The sequence below is a fragment of the Lepidothrix coronata genome, unplaced genomic scaffold (genome assembly GCF_001604755.1).
Source record: "Lepidothrix coronata isolate B3197 unplaced genomic scaffold, Lepidothrix_coronata-1.0 Scaffold111, whole genome shotgun sequence".
Classification (NCBI taxonomy): domain Eukaryota; kingdom Metazoa; phylum Chordata; class Aves; order Passeriformes; family Pipridae; genus Lepidothrix; species Lepidothrix coronata.
The window spans coordinates 2,531,309-2,548,544 of NW_016690291.1; the positions used below are offsets into that span (position 1 = coordinate 2,531,309).

The window sequence follows — 17,236 nt, forward strand, 5'->3', positions numbered from 1 at the left end:
TGACTTCCCATCACTTTCAATGTACCATAGCATTCATAATATAAAGCAGATGACTTCCTAGCTGGAAAAAAAAAGAAGAAGAAAGGGTTTGCTGACATCATTAACAGTAATTACTATAGAGCTATGGAGGAATTAACTTAGCAATGACAGAGCTCTCATACTGGTCTCTGACTCACCAGTGCTGCAGTTGGGCTTTATTCAATATAAAAATTTCCTGAGCAGCAGACAGAGCTGTCCTAAGGACAAGCGATCCTGTGGGATAAATTCCAAGAAGAGATAAGAGTTTCTCCTAGTGGGAAACTGTTTGATTCCTCAAGACAATATTCTGTGCTGGAGCTTAAGTTGCTTTTTTAACTTAATGCATGTGGCTTTTTGGAAAGGATTTGAACTAAACTGGAAAAAGATCTGCTGTATCTTCAAAGAGAGCATGCAGGGAGATACCTATTCCACCAAACCTAGGCTGGCAAATTTTCCTCTATAAATGAGTCTGAAAAACATCACACAATCCCATTCTGTTATGTTCAAATGCAAAGTGCATTTCTTGGCCCTTTCCTAGTTTAAACAATGCAGCATGAACATTTAAGCAATAAGCTGACACTTGTGTCCTACAAAAAGGAACACTTGGTTTCCACGTTAAAGAGAGACCTTGTGACAGGTGATCATGTAATTTAAGAGATCCCATAGATGCTACAGTGCTCACCATGACAGAAGATCCATAAATCAAGAGTCATATTGACAGGCCTTTTAATTTATTAGTCATTTTCCATCCGGAGATGTGTCTTTCATTCGCTTTGTGATAAATGCACTATGCTGAGATTTACACAGCCACCTGCTTTACAGGCTTGGAAAGTCAATACCAGAAGACTTTTCACCAGGGTATTTATACATGCTTTTCAAGGTGACTCAAAAAGAGATTTTTGCCTTTTACCTGAACCACCTTTTTTGGTTTGCTTGTTTTTAGATTAGCTTTCCTAACATTTATACATATGATGTCCTTACAGGGAGCAGAATCTCTTTTACAATTGAAAAGAAAAAATCAGTTTCATATATAACTTTGCCTTATGTGCTCGAGGATGTGAGCGAGGCTATTGGGAACAAATGACTAATGAAAATAAATTTTAGCATTTTCCCACATAGTCCCTAACTCATGGTTTCTGTAGACAAGCTCTCCTGCCTGGGCAGTGGTTTCGGGGTGCAGCTGCTGTGCCAGGCTGAGGGACTGGCTTGGCAGTCAGTGTGCATCACACCCCACCTAGAGGCTGGTAGGGAGAAATCCCTTCCCTTCTATTTCCTGAATAATCGATAATCTATTTCCTGAATAAAAGATGTCAAAGCAGAAATGAGAGGCATATTCCTTGCCTTTATTGCCAGAGAGTAATATTTAATGTTAGCAGTGCTTCAGAAATTCTTGTAATGGACTTGTGACCAGGAAGCTTGCAGAATAAAAACAGGATGTGATTTCTGTCCATTCCCACATCATTGACACTCAGAAAACTGAACTAGCATCTGCGTACCAGTTTTAACATGGTGTGCATTTTATCACTTTGTTTTTGGTTTATGCTCATTTTTTCATAGCAATTGGAACAACACTTCAAGGAGCCAGACATTCCTTGGAGCTTTACTCCCCTATTTACCATACTTTTGTCACTACTTTTGCTGGTAAAATGCAGAATCAGAGGGCCTGTTCCAATCCTTAAGTCTGTGCAGCAGCCTGAGTTTCTCCCCTCTATACAAGACCTGTCTCTGAGCAAAGTAAGGTCATTCCAAAGAAGAGGAAAGCTTGGAGAGGTGCTTGGTGACTTGACCCAGCATTGGAAGATCAGTGCAAGCCCAAGGCCTGACCTTGCCACCTGGCTCAATGAAGTAGTTGTCTCTGGTTTGCTGGTTTTCAGTCATATGCCAGCAGCCTCAAATTAACATTCCCAGAGAATTGCTGTTGCATTTCCACCTGTGTGTGTGTGAGTTCTTCGTGTATTTTGGAGATAGAAATTACCCAGACTTGCCAGCCCATCCCAGTGAGCTGCTGAAGTGTTGCCTCCAATAAAACATATAATCTGTTTATTCCCAGCTGACCTTTCCCATCTTGATCATCTTCCTAATAGCCTTTTTGAGACAAAACACTGGTTTAGTATTTGGTCTCAATCTTCCTTATTTCTCATCCTGTCTTAAATGTGTAATAATCCCACTCCTTTCCTTTCATTTTCTTACCACTTACACGACTAATGTACTTCTACAGTTTAATAACTGTGCACTGGGGGAATTTCTGCTGCACTGTCAGCTTTCCATTGGTCTCTGGGAGGTGAAGAGATGTTTTATAAGTTCTGCATACAGATTACCTCAAATGCACTCTTAATGGAAAAGGTGATTCATTCTTTTCCTTTAAAAAACACTTTCTCCACTACAGAACTAGGCTGTTTCTTCATAAACAGAAGTAAAGAATGACTATACCCCTATCTTTGTTATCACTCTGAGTGCCTTTTTGGATAGGATACACTGGTAGCAGGTGAGGTGCTAAATTTTGGGTTCTTTTCTTCAATATTATATCATTTACCATTGTAATTCAGAAATCATTTCCTGTCTTCTGTGCCTTGGTGATATACATCCTCATGCTGTTTAACAGCAAGTGTGCAGACAGGCCCTTCAAGAGCAACTCCTCAGTGAATAAAGAGATCTCCAAAAATGATGGGAAACCTCATCTGAGCCACAGCCAATCTCTCACTGGAAATGAAAGTACTTCTAGGAAGTAAAAGGTCATTTTCAGCCCTTCTTCTAACTGCTGAAAGAGACATTAAAATACACAATGTGATGGATCTACAAGGCATATGCAGAGAGGTGTGAAACACCAGGAAGCCATATCCACAGAGCTGCTAAAGGGAAATACTGATACAGTTACTACTTCCAGCAAGACTTTGCCATCTGTCATGATGATACCTGGAGAACTGATAGACCTTAATTTGACGCTTTCAGCATGCAATCAGAGAAGGCACTGTGCTTGGCCATGCTCTGTGATTATAAGGCTCACCCAGACTCAAATCAGTTGAGGTCTGGCTAACACAGGGACGTCTGTGGTGCTTGCTGAGAGCAGCCTGGTGTGTCTCTGGTGCCTTACAGACTTTGGGGCTGTGCTTCTCATGCTCAGATGCAGTCTTCCCATCTGTCACTTGTTGACTGCCCACCCATCCCTCTCAGGCATCCTGCTCAGGAACATGTGTTTTGGTAAGGTTTTCTGCATGGAGAGAGATCAGTTAGATGTGTCGCTGTGTATACTACGGAGAAGATACTAGTCATGAAAAAAAGAAACTTTTATTTTAAAGCCAAAGATGATGAGGTTTCTGATGTTCTGCACTTCTCAGAAGAGTTCATTCTGTGCTCACAGATATAGCCTCTCTCCTGCACAGATCACTGCCTCCCAAGGAAAAGACTATCGAATCCAGCAGGAGGGCCCAATACCACTCCTAACACTAACAATTGTGCAATTACACATCTAATTCTTTGCTAGACATATTGATCCATTGAACCTTGCTGGCTGCAATAATAGAAAATTTAGTCCCTCATGTTGTGAATGAGGCTGGAACATAAAGTGAAGCTGTCAGAGACCCTGAGTATTATATTTAATTTAGGGCTCTGGATACATCAGCAGGTAACCTGCATTTATTCAGCTGCCAGTGTAGCCTGAAATACACTCTTCATCTCATAGTAACAGAGTTTGGACCTTACAGCCATTTCAGCTTATGAATTATTCCTTAAATTCTGGCAATGCGCTAAATGAAATCTCAAGTCCATATCTCCAAAAATTTACAGTGTAGTGGCAAATCCATCAAAACTCTCTTAAAGATTAAATTCTTTGATCTAAATATCACCCTGAAGGAGCTGTAAACTTGCAGTCCATATACTTACCTAATCGTGCAATCTCCATTTCCAACTATTAGCACTATGTACTGTATACACAAAAGTGTGATGGAAGATGATATCTTTATTTTGTTCAGTGAGAATAAAAACTACATTCTCTGCTAGTGGAATAAAAGCCAAACAAAAACCCCACTGCAACCTGCTGATAAGAGTCAATGCAATATTTTATGCCATATTGTTATTTTTCTCTTCTACTGCTGCTGCTGAAACCAAAAAGTCTGTAGGAGATGCAGCTCAGGGCTCATCCAAACCAGTGCAAAACCTTCCTTTTTTTTCAGTGAGCTTTCTGTAGGATTTTGATCATTGATAAATATTCCTAGAATAGTTTTAATTCATCATGAGCTAGTTTCTTGAAATTGAAGGATGATTGCTTTTAGCAAAATGGCACCAAATAGGCCCCCATTTCTTAATGTGGTGACTAGAATGACTGAAATCAAAGTATTTTACATTTGTAATTTTTTCTCCCCTGCTTTTAGCTATGGACAATGGAATATGCTCTGTCTGCTGTGATGCAAAAGCACCTGTCTGAGAAACAAGAGAAGATAATTCAAGGTGTCGTAAGCAGACTAGGATGCCTCAGTGATGAGTAAGCATGGTTTCCTCAGTAAGCAGTGGGGTGAATCTTCACTCTTGCATGCACAGATAAAAACTTGTGAACATTACATAGTGGAAAGCAGTGTTGAGGGATTATGAGCATCCTCAGAGAGAGGCAATTGCCTTTTTTTGTCTGAGTATGAAAAGCAAAATAAAAATAAATAGACATATCATGACTCCTGGTAGAAAAAAAAGTCTTGTGTGATCTCTCAGTGGTGTGCTTTCTGTCTATACACTATGTGAGTGATTTCTCATCTCGTATTGGCCTCATTAGCCACCAGTGTGCCTGTAATAAATGTGGATAGAGCCTTCCTTAATCTTCGTTCGCGAAGCCTAGCCATGATTTCTAATCTTGAACCAGCTTCTCTGCACTCTATATGTCACATTGGAGTTGCATATTCCTCAAGATAAAATGTTCAGTCCGGCAGCATATAGATGGTTATCTAACTATTGTATTCCTGTTTTTATTTTAATTTAACTCCTGTGTGACAGAACTAAAAGTCTATGGCAGCAATACCCATTCTTTACACCTGATCAGCTTTCCCAGGCATGCTTCATACAAAAAGACATTACACAGAGTGAAGAATAACTCTTGTCACCTTTAAGCAATGACTTTGCTGATCGTAGCTGTGCCAAATGAGCAAGCAGCTTTGCTGATGGACTTTTAATGGTCCTTTTTACAGGTCTGTTAACTATATATTGCAAAAACACCGACTTCTGCTGTGTTCAGTACTCAGAAGGTTAACTCTCCGAAGAGCTGGAATGGCAGCCCTGGCCTGCATGAGGCTGTCCAGAAAGAAGAGCTTGCTTCAGGAACTGAGTGAGCAACATACCCTGCAGAAGGGATCCTCCCCGTGCCAAGATGAGGACCAGTGGCAGTTACAGAAGGCAGTGGTAAGTACAGTGTCCGGGTGGATTGTCTCCAGAGGTCTCATGGTATGATATTTGGCATTAGAAATAGTCATAGAAGATCTAATAAAAAAAAAAAAGTCCCAAGTAGAAAGAAAAATGTTCTCTGGCAAAAATATGCCCACCACTGGCATAGGAGGTCCCTGAGTGTACCTGTTGTAGTTTGGGCAGACATTTTAAATACTCTGATGCTTTATCTGCTGTCTAGCTATCTGTGATACGTGTGATCATAGCAAGCTTATTTAGCAGTTTATTTTATATGAAAACACTAAAAAGAGAAGGCATGTCAACATGTATAAAGGACTTCTGCAAAGTAGCTGCATCAGAGTGAGATAAACTCCTAATTCTGCTAGGGATCGTAATATGCACTTCAGAAGCATTAGAAGAAATTCTTCCTCCTACTAGACCTAGCAAGTTCTTTTATACTGTCCTAATTTTTCATTCTTTTTTCTCTCTCCTCTGTCCATAAGAAGCTCAGCATCCACTCCCTTGTCATCCTTCCAAACTATCGGTTTCCTGTAGGTCAGGGAGGTAAGGGAAAGTTGAAAGGATTTTTAGACTTCATATTCCCACAGGTCACTTTCAAATCTGTTTGTGATTGTGGTTTTTAGGGTTGGTCCCTTAAGTGTTGTTGGTTATTTACTTACCTGCACTGGAGATTTACCTAGAACAACACCAAATTTCATATTTCAACCTCAGACAACCCTCCTAGCAGGTGTCAATGATAGCCCCTGCCCAACCCACTGCTGCTGCACATTGGGTCGAACCCATCCAACACTTTGCAACTCTGTGCTGTGTAATTAGCTGGGAGATAATATTTTGTATCCCTCTAATTTTGATTTGTATAATGCAAACCCTCAATCTGAATTTGGAAGAGGAATAAGGAAAATCTGTCTGCTGCCATTTTCACGTTTGAAACATCAATTGAAGTATTTTCTCTTAAGTTTGAAAATCTTAAACTCATTAACCTTCCGAAGAAATAAAATATAAAATAATAAAACACAAATGCATATCTCTGCATTCCTCTTGCTTTCCACTACTCCCTCTCACTTAGCTCCCACAGAGACGTTAATTGATGCAATCACTATGTTCCCTAACAAAAATGAAATGTCCCCAGGTATTAGTGTTCCTTTGGCTTCTCTCCATTAAAGCCTTTTTCCAAGTCCAGCTAAAACCCATCTCACAAGGAAGTGCCTAAAAATACACATATAAGATCTTTGCTGCCAAAGAATTAGGCCATAGGTATGGAATTGTGAAAAGTCAAGAGAGAAAAAACATGTTACAAACAAGCCCTAAAACAGTGTATAAGGAGTTAAGGAAAAGGTTAATTTACAGACACTCAATCAGATTTTTAAACATACTGTGTTGTTTTAACTAAACTTAACTTTTGCTTGGGTCAATTTTAGACTGGTGGACATTGTTGTATCTGTCTGTTGAATTCATGTAGAATGTAAAACAACACTAAAGGATCCTAGCTGGGGCATGATCATGGCATTAGGTCTCTAAAAAAAAGGAAAAAAAGGAAAACCAATTTAATCACATTCCAACTGTCTAAAAAAACTTTCAAAAGCAAATGTCTGAGCTATAAATAAAGACATGTTAGAACAACCCAGCATTAATACAGACATCATTATTTTCTACAGATGAATGTGGGCAGGGCAGGTTCTTTTCCTACTTGCATTTCTTATTTCCCTGAAGGCATCAAATAGGTACTGTCGAGTCCCTCAGAATAATTTAATGCTATTTAGCCTTAAATGAGAATAATAACAAGGACATCAGCAACACAATAGAAGGCCATCTGTGGAAGACTAATACATGTAAGGAAGACAGAACAGGTTGTGCTGGTGAGCATATGCTATTGTGTGCTAAAGAGGATTTAGGTGGAAAGTGGATTTAAAAAGAAGCAGAGAAAATGGTGGCAAGGATGGTCCAAAGACCTCAAAGAACTCTTTAGCCTAAAGAGTTGTCCATGTCACATGGAATATCATAGGTTTTAAAACTGACATAAAATATGTGATTAGGAAACAATTTTTCATGTGTTTTTAATGAAAGAAGAGAGCACTGAGAAAAGATATTAGATGGCAGGTTCAAAATTAAGAGATGTGCTGGTAAGCTTTAGAACTCCTCACCACAGGATGCTGTGCAAATGGTTTTCAAGTGCTGTTATACACATTCATGACCTCTCCCAAGGGCCTTAAGTACCAATATACCAAGTTTTCCTCAGGTAGGCCACACAAACTACAAGTATTCCCATAACTGTATACTGTATACTTGCCTGCACAGGAACAAGGCTCAGGGTATTTGACATAGATGTGAATACATCACTTGGAAATGACTAATGGGACAGGATGCAGGTGGTACTGTGTGTGTCATGACAGAGGCTATAGTTTTGTTGCAGAAAAATGTGTTAAATGACTGTACACGTTTCCACTGAAAATTAGTTTATTCTCATTGTTAAAATGGTAACATTCTGAATGGGTGTAGGACTTCCTTTCAAAGTGAAGCTGACTTAGTTTGTTAACATATTTAAATGGCAGTGCTATCTTGTTGTCTATTTACCAGGAGTCCCACATTCGGGAAGAGGAGGAGAAACTCGAGGAAGAAACACAGGAAACCAATTTAGAATTTCACCAGCAGCTAGTCACAGAAATCCAAGAAGCTCTTCAGTTTCTTCAGCAGCACATGGAGCAGGTGATTGGGCAGACACTGCTGCAGCATGCCCAGCAGGAAGCTGGAAAAAAGAGTTCAGATGATGGGCAGGACTTCAAGGTATGGAAATGTTCAGTAGTGGTTTTCTGAAAAAAATGAGGGCTACTTTACTAAACTGGAAGGCAATTTCATAAATGCATTATCATATGCCTAAAAGTATTAGCAGGAGATCATTACAACCTGTGTTAAAACTGAACATACCTTGTAAAGTATTTACAAACTAACACTTATGTAGCAGTAGAGTATTTGCTATATTAGCCAAAACCGGTTTTATTAAGCCAAACCCTGGAACATAAAAAAAATTGTGAGAGTTCTTCACAGAAGAGAATAACAAAAAGGAGGAAGAAAGGGAGATGGTTACCTGTTGAGAAGGTTTTCTGATTAATCAATAGTGTTTGTATATTAGCACTTTAATATTACTTCATAGATAAATAATTGAATAAAACTAAAACTTGCTTCCAAGATGAATAACATTTTTCCAAAGTAAATATTTGGATTTTCTGTGTAATGGAAAGTCATAGTAAAGCTACACATATTTTGATTTACTTTTCTGGCAGTTGGGTTGATGGGTAAAATGGACTACAGAGATTGAACAGGTAGGGGAATGACCTTTTCTCAGATGAAGGTGAGGCAAATTAGAAAGATTTTACTACAGTTTACCATGCTGAAATGTTCCATGGATGAATGGAGATACCTGGTTTTCAGCATCTCAGTCTGCCATATTTTTAAAGCCACATTTAAATTCACAATTTTTTGTGCACATACATGATCAGATTGGGTGTTCAGTTTTAGACAGATCAAAACACATCAGATTTTTAATTGTGGCTTGTACTGTCTCATACAGGAAAGACTGGTGGAAGCTGCTGTTGAAAGTGTGTATGGGACCAGCAATAATATCAATAGACTGGTGCAAAACTACTACCAGCAATTAGGAAAAATCACAGAGAGCTATGAAGGGAAAAAGCTTCAACAGTTGAAATCCTTACAAGGTATGTATGATATTGACAACTATAAGACAATTCTGTCTAAATTAATTATCACTGTAAATATTGTTTTTATAGGTAACAGAAATCTTTTATTTAAGCATCAAAGCAAAATGAATGAATAGGTCTGTTGACCTATTTGTACCAAATGTTGAGTAACAGAGTCCTGCATCTATGACTGTAATGCAAGTAGTTAATAAAAGCAGTTCTGCCATTTCTCCTTCAAACACAGACAGAAGGATGACCCAGTGATGGAAATTATAGTTTAACCACAAACTCTGCTTCACCAAGCTAGGATCAGAGATACCACCAAAGTGGTGCAAGGTCCTGTCTGTCAGACACGCTCCAAGCCTTGCTGCCAGTCAGGACTTCAGAGGCAAGAGTCAGGAGCCTGGTCAGCAGATAAGCACTAACTTAGTCACAGAGTGTGAGCATATGCACAAGTATGCAGAATAGTTTGCTGTCAGTTGAAGGGACATCTTGTGAAGTTAAGCATTCCCAGGATTCAGTGGCATCTAAGTGGGAGCTTTCTTTATATTGCATGGTTTGTTTAGGTATTATAGTTCTGCTTAAGAAATCAAGGGGGTTTTATAAAATTTCTGCTTTGGATTCCATGGTAATCAGTTAGCCTAGTGGAAGAAGTAGGTAGAATAGGAGATTAGTGACATTACCATCTCTGCTAAATGATGCACAAACTATTGTCTGTGCAACAGATCACAGTGGCAGAGCAAGATTGTGTAAGAAGTACTTGATACCCCCTAAGGAACAGTAACTTTGGAAAGACTACCTAGAACTGGGATTAATTTGTGCTGAAGGTTAACACAATTCAGTTTGTAATTTTGAGCAGGAGATTTTCAAAAATATTATTTCAGCAGAAAGAAATGAAAAGATCAGACTTAAGAAGAAACAAGAGGATGAACTGGCATTGAAAGAAAAACACACCAAAGGCTTCCTGAACATGTCATCTGCAGTCCGTCAAAGGTGAGAGCAGGCAGCAGCAATACTGACTGTATTTTAGTGTTGTGAGTCATTGCAGATTGACATAAATGTCTAGCTGAATAAATGTCTTGAATTTGAATTTTATATTTGTCTTTGATGGGAAAGAAATATCTGATTTACTTTCTTATAAAATAAACTTTCTGATAGTCATTAGTTACAGATTGAAGAACTGTACTTAGTTTAAAAAGAGAGAATGAAAAACAATGCCAAAACATGCGAAATTTTAAAAGAAATTTAACATAAATGTAGGATGGGATCCAGTGCTGTCTAATTCATTACATTCCATCCTTTTGACTTTGAACATCAAAAGTGTTTGTTAGTTTGCTGTGGAAGAAACATATACCATAATGAAGAGAAAATGTTTGAAGCACAAAAAAAATCAAAATGTCAAGATTTCAGTGAATGCCTTGGACAATCAAGATTACTTGCACTAAATTTAGAGTATAATCCTTCAAATGTTAATTAAATAAAAATCATATTTAATTAAGTACTGATTTTATAAAACTTAAAGTCCAGACAAAAAGCATTTCAATTAGAAAGGAATATGTTGTCATAAAAAGCTGTATAGCTTGGCATGCACATGACACATTTTTGTAATCATTTTATGTCTTTACTCTCAGTTTATTATCCAGGACCACATAGCATCTGCAATTTTGTAAAGGGGTTAATTCTTTTTTTAGATATTGTTACTTCTAAATTGAAAGAAATTATTGCCCACCTTTTTTCATCCTTGTTTGAATTAGTGTAGAAATGGATTTATGTAAAGGGCTTCATAAAAGATCTGTTAGTTATTCATTATGAAATTTATCATTTTTTCTGACACATAAATTTGCTTCTAGCTGTTGTCTCAGATTTTTTCTCCCATAATGTCTTCTAGTGTCTTAAAACAGAATACAATCAAATTGACCTTCATACAAGCAGAAATACGTTGTTGAAGAATGTTCAGCATCTAAGCTGGTCTCATAACCATCAGTAATCAAACCCATTTTCCTGTTTTCATTATGATTTCTTTTATGTCCTTTGTAAATAATTGACAAAGTTTCCATTAATTTGTCTAACTCTCATTAAACCCTACATTGTTTTATTTTTTTATTTCTTTTTGCCCATAGTGCAACGTTATCACAAAAAGCAGATTTTGAAAGCTAACCTCTGTAGGCAGTGACCATTACAACAGCATCTTCATTATATGCAGATGTCAGAAATAATTTGTGTTACCTCCTTCCCTGAGGATGGTGATGGATGATTGACAGCATTGCTTTAAGGTAGATCAGGCAAGAAAACAGAAGAAATATAGATGCAGCAAAGTTTCAGCCATTCAGGTTGTACTGTATTAATAATAATCCTTAACCAGAAAAGTAAAACAAGTGAAGAATACAGTTGTCAATGCTCTCAATTGCCAGATTTTGAATTACCGTGTTTCTGGATGTGTCTCAGTCTGGTACTGAAGAGCCCTGGATGAAGTGTCTAATTCTTAATCCCTTATCCTCACACCTGACCTTCTAACAGCTTGTCCCTTTGGCAAGCAGACAGTAAAGCTGACTTCAAAAACATGCAATGGTTTTGAAAGCAGACTTCAGCTTTAGAGTTGAACTCCAGCTCCCAAAGCCCAGGCATGGACAACCCAAACTCCTGCTCTTATTCCTACCTCCTAAAGGAGCTTGTATCCTATGGACAGCCAAGGCAGGTGATTAAAATAAGTAAATCTATCTAAAAACCTACCACAAAAATTTCTGTCCCAGCAGAAGCTGACTGGACCAATATTGTTAAGGGGCCTTTTTTTGTACAAAATCTTCTAAATAGACTTTGCCAGGATTGTATTCCTCCCTTGAACTGAACAACATCTTTACTTTTGCATTTCTATTGACCAGGATAATGCTGCAGCAAAAGAAGGTTTTGTCTCAGTTTGAACTGCAGCAGCAAATTCGTCTGGAGTCTCTGAAACAGAAGCTGCTGGTGTTGCATCACCTGGAAACCGAGTTGGAGAATCAGCTAAGGGTAAATCCGGGTAAAATGGTTCATGGATCTGAAGCAGTCAATGGCAAAACATGGGACAGGTTATGAGGTCTCTTTGATATCCTAGTTAAAGTCAGGGCTAAGATTCACCACTGTCTTGTAGGAACTGATGCTGGACATATTGTTTACTGTGTTTGTCCAGTGACATGCACCTGTTTTGTCATGCCACATGTAGCATAACGTAACCCAGAATTGAACTGTGTTGTGTTAACTGACTCCTGGTTTATCCTTGAGTGCAGGAAGCAGAGCAGGACTTTGTGAGTGAGTTGGCTGTGCTGACCAGAGTTCCAGTGACTGTGAAGAAGAAGTCTTCCAAAAGGAGCAAGCCAGCAGGTTGATACAATCCTGAATTGTTTAAAAAACCCCGCATAGTTCCACATATCAGTGCAGATTCTTGCAATATAACACATCAGAGTTGCAGGAGAGATTGTTCATCAGTGCCATTTCCCTAACTGGGATGTAGAAAAGCCAGTCTGTCAGGGTCACCCAGTTCACCAGCAGCACAGCCACAAAAAAGTGTCACCTTTCATCACTCCAGAGCAGCCTTTAGCCAGTAAATCACAGTGTCCACTGAGGTGAGGCTTTGCCCTGCTCAAACCAAAATTATTTTTAATGTCATTATCATGTCCTTTAGAAACTTCTCTGTTCACCTCAATTAGTAAGTCTTAGGGAGAACAGCAGAGCTGAGTCACCCAGCTTTCATTCTCCTGGTGGAATAGAAGAATTGCCTTTCCACACACATGCTCAAAAGTAAAACCTTACTGAATCTGGAAACTTGAAATATTTATATGGATTTACTGTAGTTTTAAAAAATTAGACTAATTTATTCTTCAAGAGATACTTGGGGACAAATTGTCAGAATAGCAGTTGCGTTTCCTCATCCAGGTTTTGGGTGGAGTATACAAAGTGTCATCCTTTGAGCCATGCAATCTTTCTGCCATTATCAGAATTAAGCACTTGGCATTACATTTGAAAGATACAGAATGGTGAGATGGGTGCCTGAAAGGGAAAAGCAGCTCACTCACCTGCACAGTTTTGAAGTGTCTCCCCCCAGCTGGTTGTTCCTCAAGTGTGCAGAACCATGGTAGGCACGTGACCCCGGGGACACAAGTGGAAGCTTAATTCAGGGCCCTAAAAGCAGTGGATTTTTAACATCAGATTTTTCTGATTCAAATCACTCAAAATTATGAACTGGCTTTTCTTCTGGTTACAGGTAATAAAAAGCCATTTTCAGTTACTTGCTGAGATAATAATTGGTAGAGCTTTCAACTCTTGCACTACATGAAAACTTACTTCAGTGTTCAGCAAGTGTGAAAGTTCAAACTCTGCTGTCTGAGAACTAACCAATGGTAAAAAAGCAGTGTGCTAGTCTGATGTAAAGTGGAGTGATTTCCTTGGAATACTAACATTATGTCTGAACTGTTAGAGGGTATTTTTTTGCTTTAGGTTAATCAAAACCAAACAAGCTCTACTATATGTGATTGTTTTTTCTTTAATCCACATGCATTTGGCAATTCAGGGGAAAAAATAAAATCCAGAAGAAAGACCTTCCACTCACCTCAATCAGCAGAAAAAGATGATTCTCATGAAAATATTCAAGAGCCCCATGGACTGACTTCTGACTCATGCAGGTACAGTAGAGGCTAAAAATATGTGAAAACCAATTTATAAAAAAATACTTTTTTAAATAAAAAGCTACAAAATCTACTTCATAAGCAGGTATGTCAGTCAAACCCAAAATATAATCCCTGCATTAGCTAAGCTTCCATAACAGTTCTTTCTCACATGTACTTGACCTATTTTTCCCCATGTTTTTTTTAAAGTTAGGAAATTCGTCTGTGTTTGCTTGTAGGTGCTGCTATGTATTTTATAAATAACTTTGATTATAGGTAGAGAAATGAGAAATACTGCTTCCTTTAATTAGTTCTTTTTAAACCTGAGTCTCAGACACCATAAATCAGCAGAGACAAGTGAATTCAATGGAACTAGGCTGACATGTAGCAACCAAAATATGGTCTGTGGTATTTAGGCTTTCAACTTCCACCTTTATTTCAGGAACAAAGGCAAGCGTCAGTCTTTGGCTGATGAGGGTAACAGCTCTAACAATGATTTTCTTGATAGATGTTTCAGTTGGCTTATGCTGGGGTGCTAACTAGAGGAGAAGAAATGGCTGCAAACCTGAAAGATGCCAGCTGATTACTACGGGCAGATCAAACCAGCCAGCTGGTCGCTGGGGCTTGATATATTGAGCAGGGAAAATCCTGCTGACAGGCAAAGCAAACAGTTGGTTCTCAGGAGCCACAGGCCTTTGGGGAAAAGTATTTATCCCCTGAGTGACCTCAGCCTGGGACTGACTTCAGGAGATGGCTCCTTTCCCCGATGGCATCAACCCTTTTCACACACTCCTTTCCCACAGCCAACAAGGGATACGTGTGTAGGGAACAGGGACCCAACAAAGGAACGTTTATCTTTTTGCAGTTTTGCTTTGGCAACTCAACAGAGGCAGCTGAAGCCAGTGAGTGCAGAAGTTATATGGCAAGTGCCTTTCTTTTATCAAAATTAATTTAGTTTAGGAAAGAATTACAGCATTTTAAAACTGTCTACGATTTTGTTTTATTTTTCTTGTTTATGTCTTTCAGAGAGATGTTACAGAGTCCACATGAAGGGGAGACTGAACCAAGGAAAAACTCAAATATGTTAAAAAAAAAAGGCAGCAAGTAGTAAAAGCCTTTATATGAGCTGTCTGAACACAGTGTACCAAAGCATTCTTCTGGGGAATCTCAGCAGCTATAGATACTTACTGAGCTGCTTTGCTGAGGAACAATGAAGAAAATCAATAACCAATAAATCTTTTTTAGCTACAGTCAATCCTGACCTCCTTTAGCTGTTAATACAACATTCCCTCTTCATTTTGGCAAGGGGGAACAAGGAAGTCTTTATTATAAGCTTTTTGAGATTGCTTTGGGAGTGTGGAGGAGAGATAGTTTTAGATTTGGAATATACCTGAGGAAAGTGCACTTGTAGAACTGATCCACACTAGGCTGATTGCCCAGGTTGGTGTATCTCAGTAAGGTTTCATCTCAATAGCAATATATCATTTGCTTTTGAGCCCTAAATGTGGTAGATCGGGTCTTAATATTTTGTAATTTTTGCTTTGGCCTAACAAAACCAGATAAAAATGTAAAGAATATGTAAACAGACTTCAGATAGTATTGGTACATCAAAATATGACATTTGGTCACTCTTTTGTTACATTCTAGTGCTTCTAGGGCTATGTATGCTTTTTAATATTTGTACAAAGATTTTTATATGTGTACTTCTCTTCCTTTGTCTCAGATTTCATATTATTACTTTCAGAAAAAATGAGACAAAACCAGTTTAGTCTTTCATTTTTTTATACTTCAGTTTCTAGTCTTCTTCCTGAAGTGCACCCTTTTGTTTCCAATATACTTTGTTATGCTCATTACTTCTCCTATGGGAATTCTTGTTGTGCAAAGAAGGGAGTTCTTACTGGCTGCACAGAGCACCTGTATTTCGTAATAAATTCCCCCACTTAAGCAAACTTACAGTTTTCATGAAATGGAAGTTTTCTGCCTTTTTAAAAATAAACATGATATTTTGCTAACGAAAACGATGTCCTTTGGTGCAGGATGGACAATGCTACATCAGTTATGCAGTTTGCCTCAGACAGAAGTGCTGCCACACAAACAAGTTTACCAAAGCGAGTTAATTTTCACCCCAAACATAGTAAAAAAAAAAAATTATTCTAAATTGTACCACTTCAAGCATTTGATTCTGGTATTTCGGTATCTGAGCTCTGTGATCTCTCTGCCTGATCTGGACATTTTAGTTGCTGCTCATTCTGCTTTCCCCCCCCCACTCTGTAGAGATGGCAATAAGGAAGCTTTTACCACTAGAACTGATGATCCTTTAAACCACCCGGCAGAGCAGCGGCTCCCATCACAGTTTGAGTGCAGCACAATCACCCCAGCGGGTCTCTAATTACCCAAGCCGGGACTCACATCACCCGAGTGGGGTCTCCCGGCTGCTCTCCTTTCGCTAGGCAGGGCTGAAATGTTTTTTTCTCTCCATTAGAAAAGGGGAAAGGTTCGGATTATTCCAAAAGCAGGGCAGCAGTGCCCTCTGCTGGGCAGCTTGCGAGGTTTCCATCCCCTCGCTGGTGGAGGTGGCGGGCAGGGAATCCCGGGACTGAGCCAGGGAGGGTCCCAGTGCTCGGCAGGACCCCCGCGAGTGCCCCCAGGCGTGGGTGTGGGCACCTCCCAGCCTTCCATCTGCCCGACTTTCCTATGATGGAGTTTTTACAGACCTTTATTCTCTTCTCCCACAGTCACATTAGCAATTTCCCAACAAAACACCTGCTTTTCTTGCCCCTGTTACTGACTTCTCAGACTCCTTTGAGTTTCTGCATGGATACACCGAGTTCCTGTTTAATGTCATGAGCAGATTTCGTGCACTTACCATCACTCCCTGTCAGTGATGCAGATACTGAACAAGACAGAGTTTAATTGGGCCAAAAATCAAGTGTAGCAAATGCCAAACAAAACTCACAACAGTTGCTCTGCAGTTAAGCACTGTTGAACTTCTGTGTTATGTTATAGAATCATAGAATCATTTTGGTTGGAAAAGACCCTGAAGATTAAGTCCAGTCACAGCTCAAAACAGTTGCTTTACAGTGTAAATCTACAAAGCACCCTTTCTTTATTTTGTTCTGGAAAGGGTAACATGGAGCTTTGATCATATTTACAGGCATATATCAAAAACACTTCTGCAGAAATTTAGGGGAAAATGTCATGCCTCTTTTCTCCTGTTTTTAAACATCGAGGGTAACATATCCCATACACCCCTCTCCCAATACCCCTCACTGCCATTATTGAAATTTATCTGGAAAGTTTGAGCAAAGTTCATCACAACCATGATGAAAAGCTATCCTAAAATCAGTTTGTTTAGATGACTGAGATTTAATTTTTTTACCAAGAGTAGATGAACAATGACTAATAGATTAGTATTAAGTGCAGAGGGAAGGAAATAAGGAACATGGTGCATTCAGACATCCCTGAATTTTTAAGGGAGGTGAAAATTCAGATGTAAGCACTGAATTC

The 17,236-nt window shown here is 38.9% G+C and overlaps 1 protein-coding gene across 4 annotated transcripts in view; it reads left to right on the top strand.

Moving 5' to 3' along the window:
• EVC (EvC ciliary complex subunit 1) overlaps nt 1–15,743 on the top strand; it is a 48,006-nt gene extending 32,263 nt beyond the window's left edge. For 2 of the 4 annotated variants that reach the window (XM_017824563.1, XM_017824566.1), the window contains 9 exons: nt 4,386–4,495; nt 5,187–5,397; nt 7,975–8,181; nt 8,966–9,110; nt 9,977–10,085; nt 11,972–12,098; nt 12,356–12,449; nt 13,636–13,747; nt 14,756–15,742. In XM_017824563.1, coding sequence (XP_017680052.1) covers nt 4,386–4,495; nt 5,187–5,397; nt 7,975–8,181; nt 8,966–9,110; nt 9,977–10,085; nt 11,972–12,098; nt 12,356–12,449; nt 13,636–13,747; nt 14,756–14,837 — 1,197 coding nt within the window. In that variant the 3' untranslated portion in view covers nt 14,838–15,742. Of the gene's footprint in view, nt 1–4,385; nt 4,496–5,186; nt 5,398–7,974; nt 8,182–8,965; nt 9,111–9,976; nt 10,086–11,971; nt 12,099–12,355; nt 12,450–13,635; nt 13,748–14,755 lie in introns of all 4 variants that reach the window. The other 2 variants (XM_017824564.1, XM_017824565.1) reach the window with 2 other exon arrangements.
• The last annotated feature ends 1,493 nt before the right edge of the window (nt 15,744–17,236 follow it).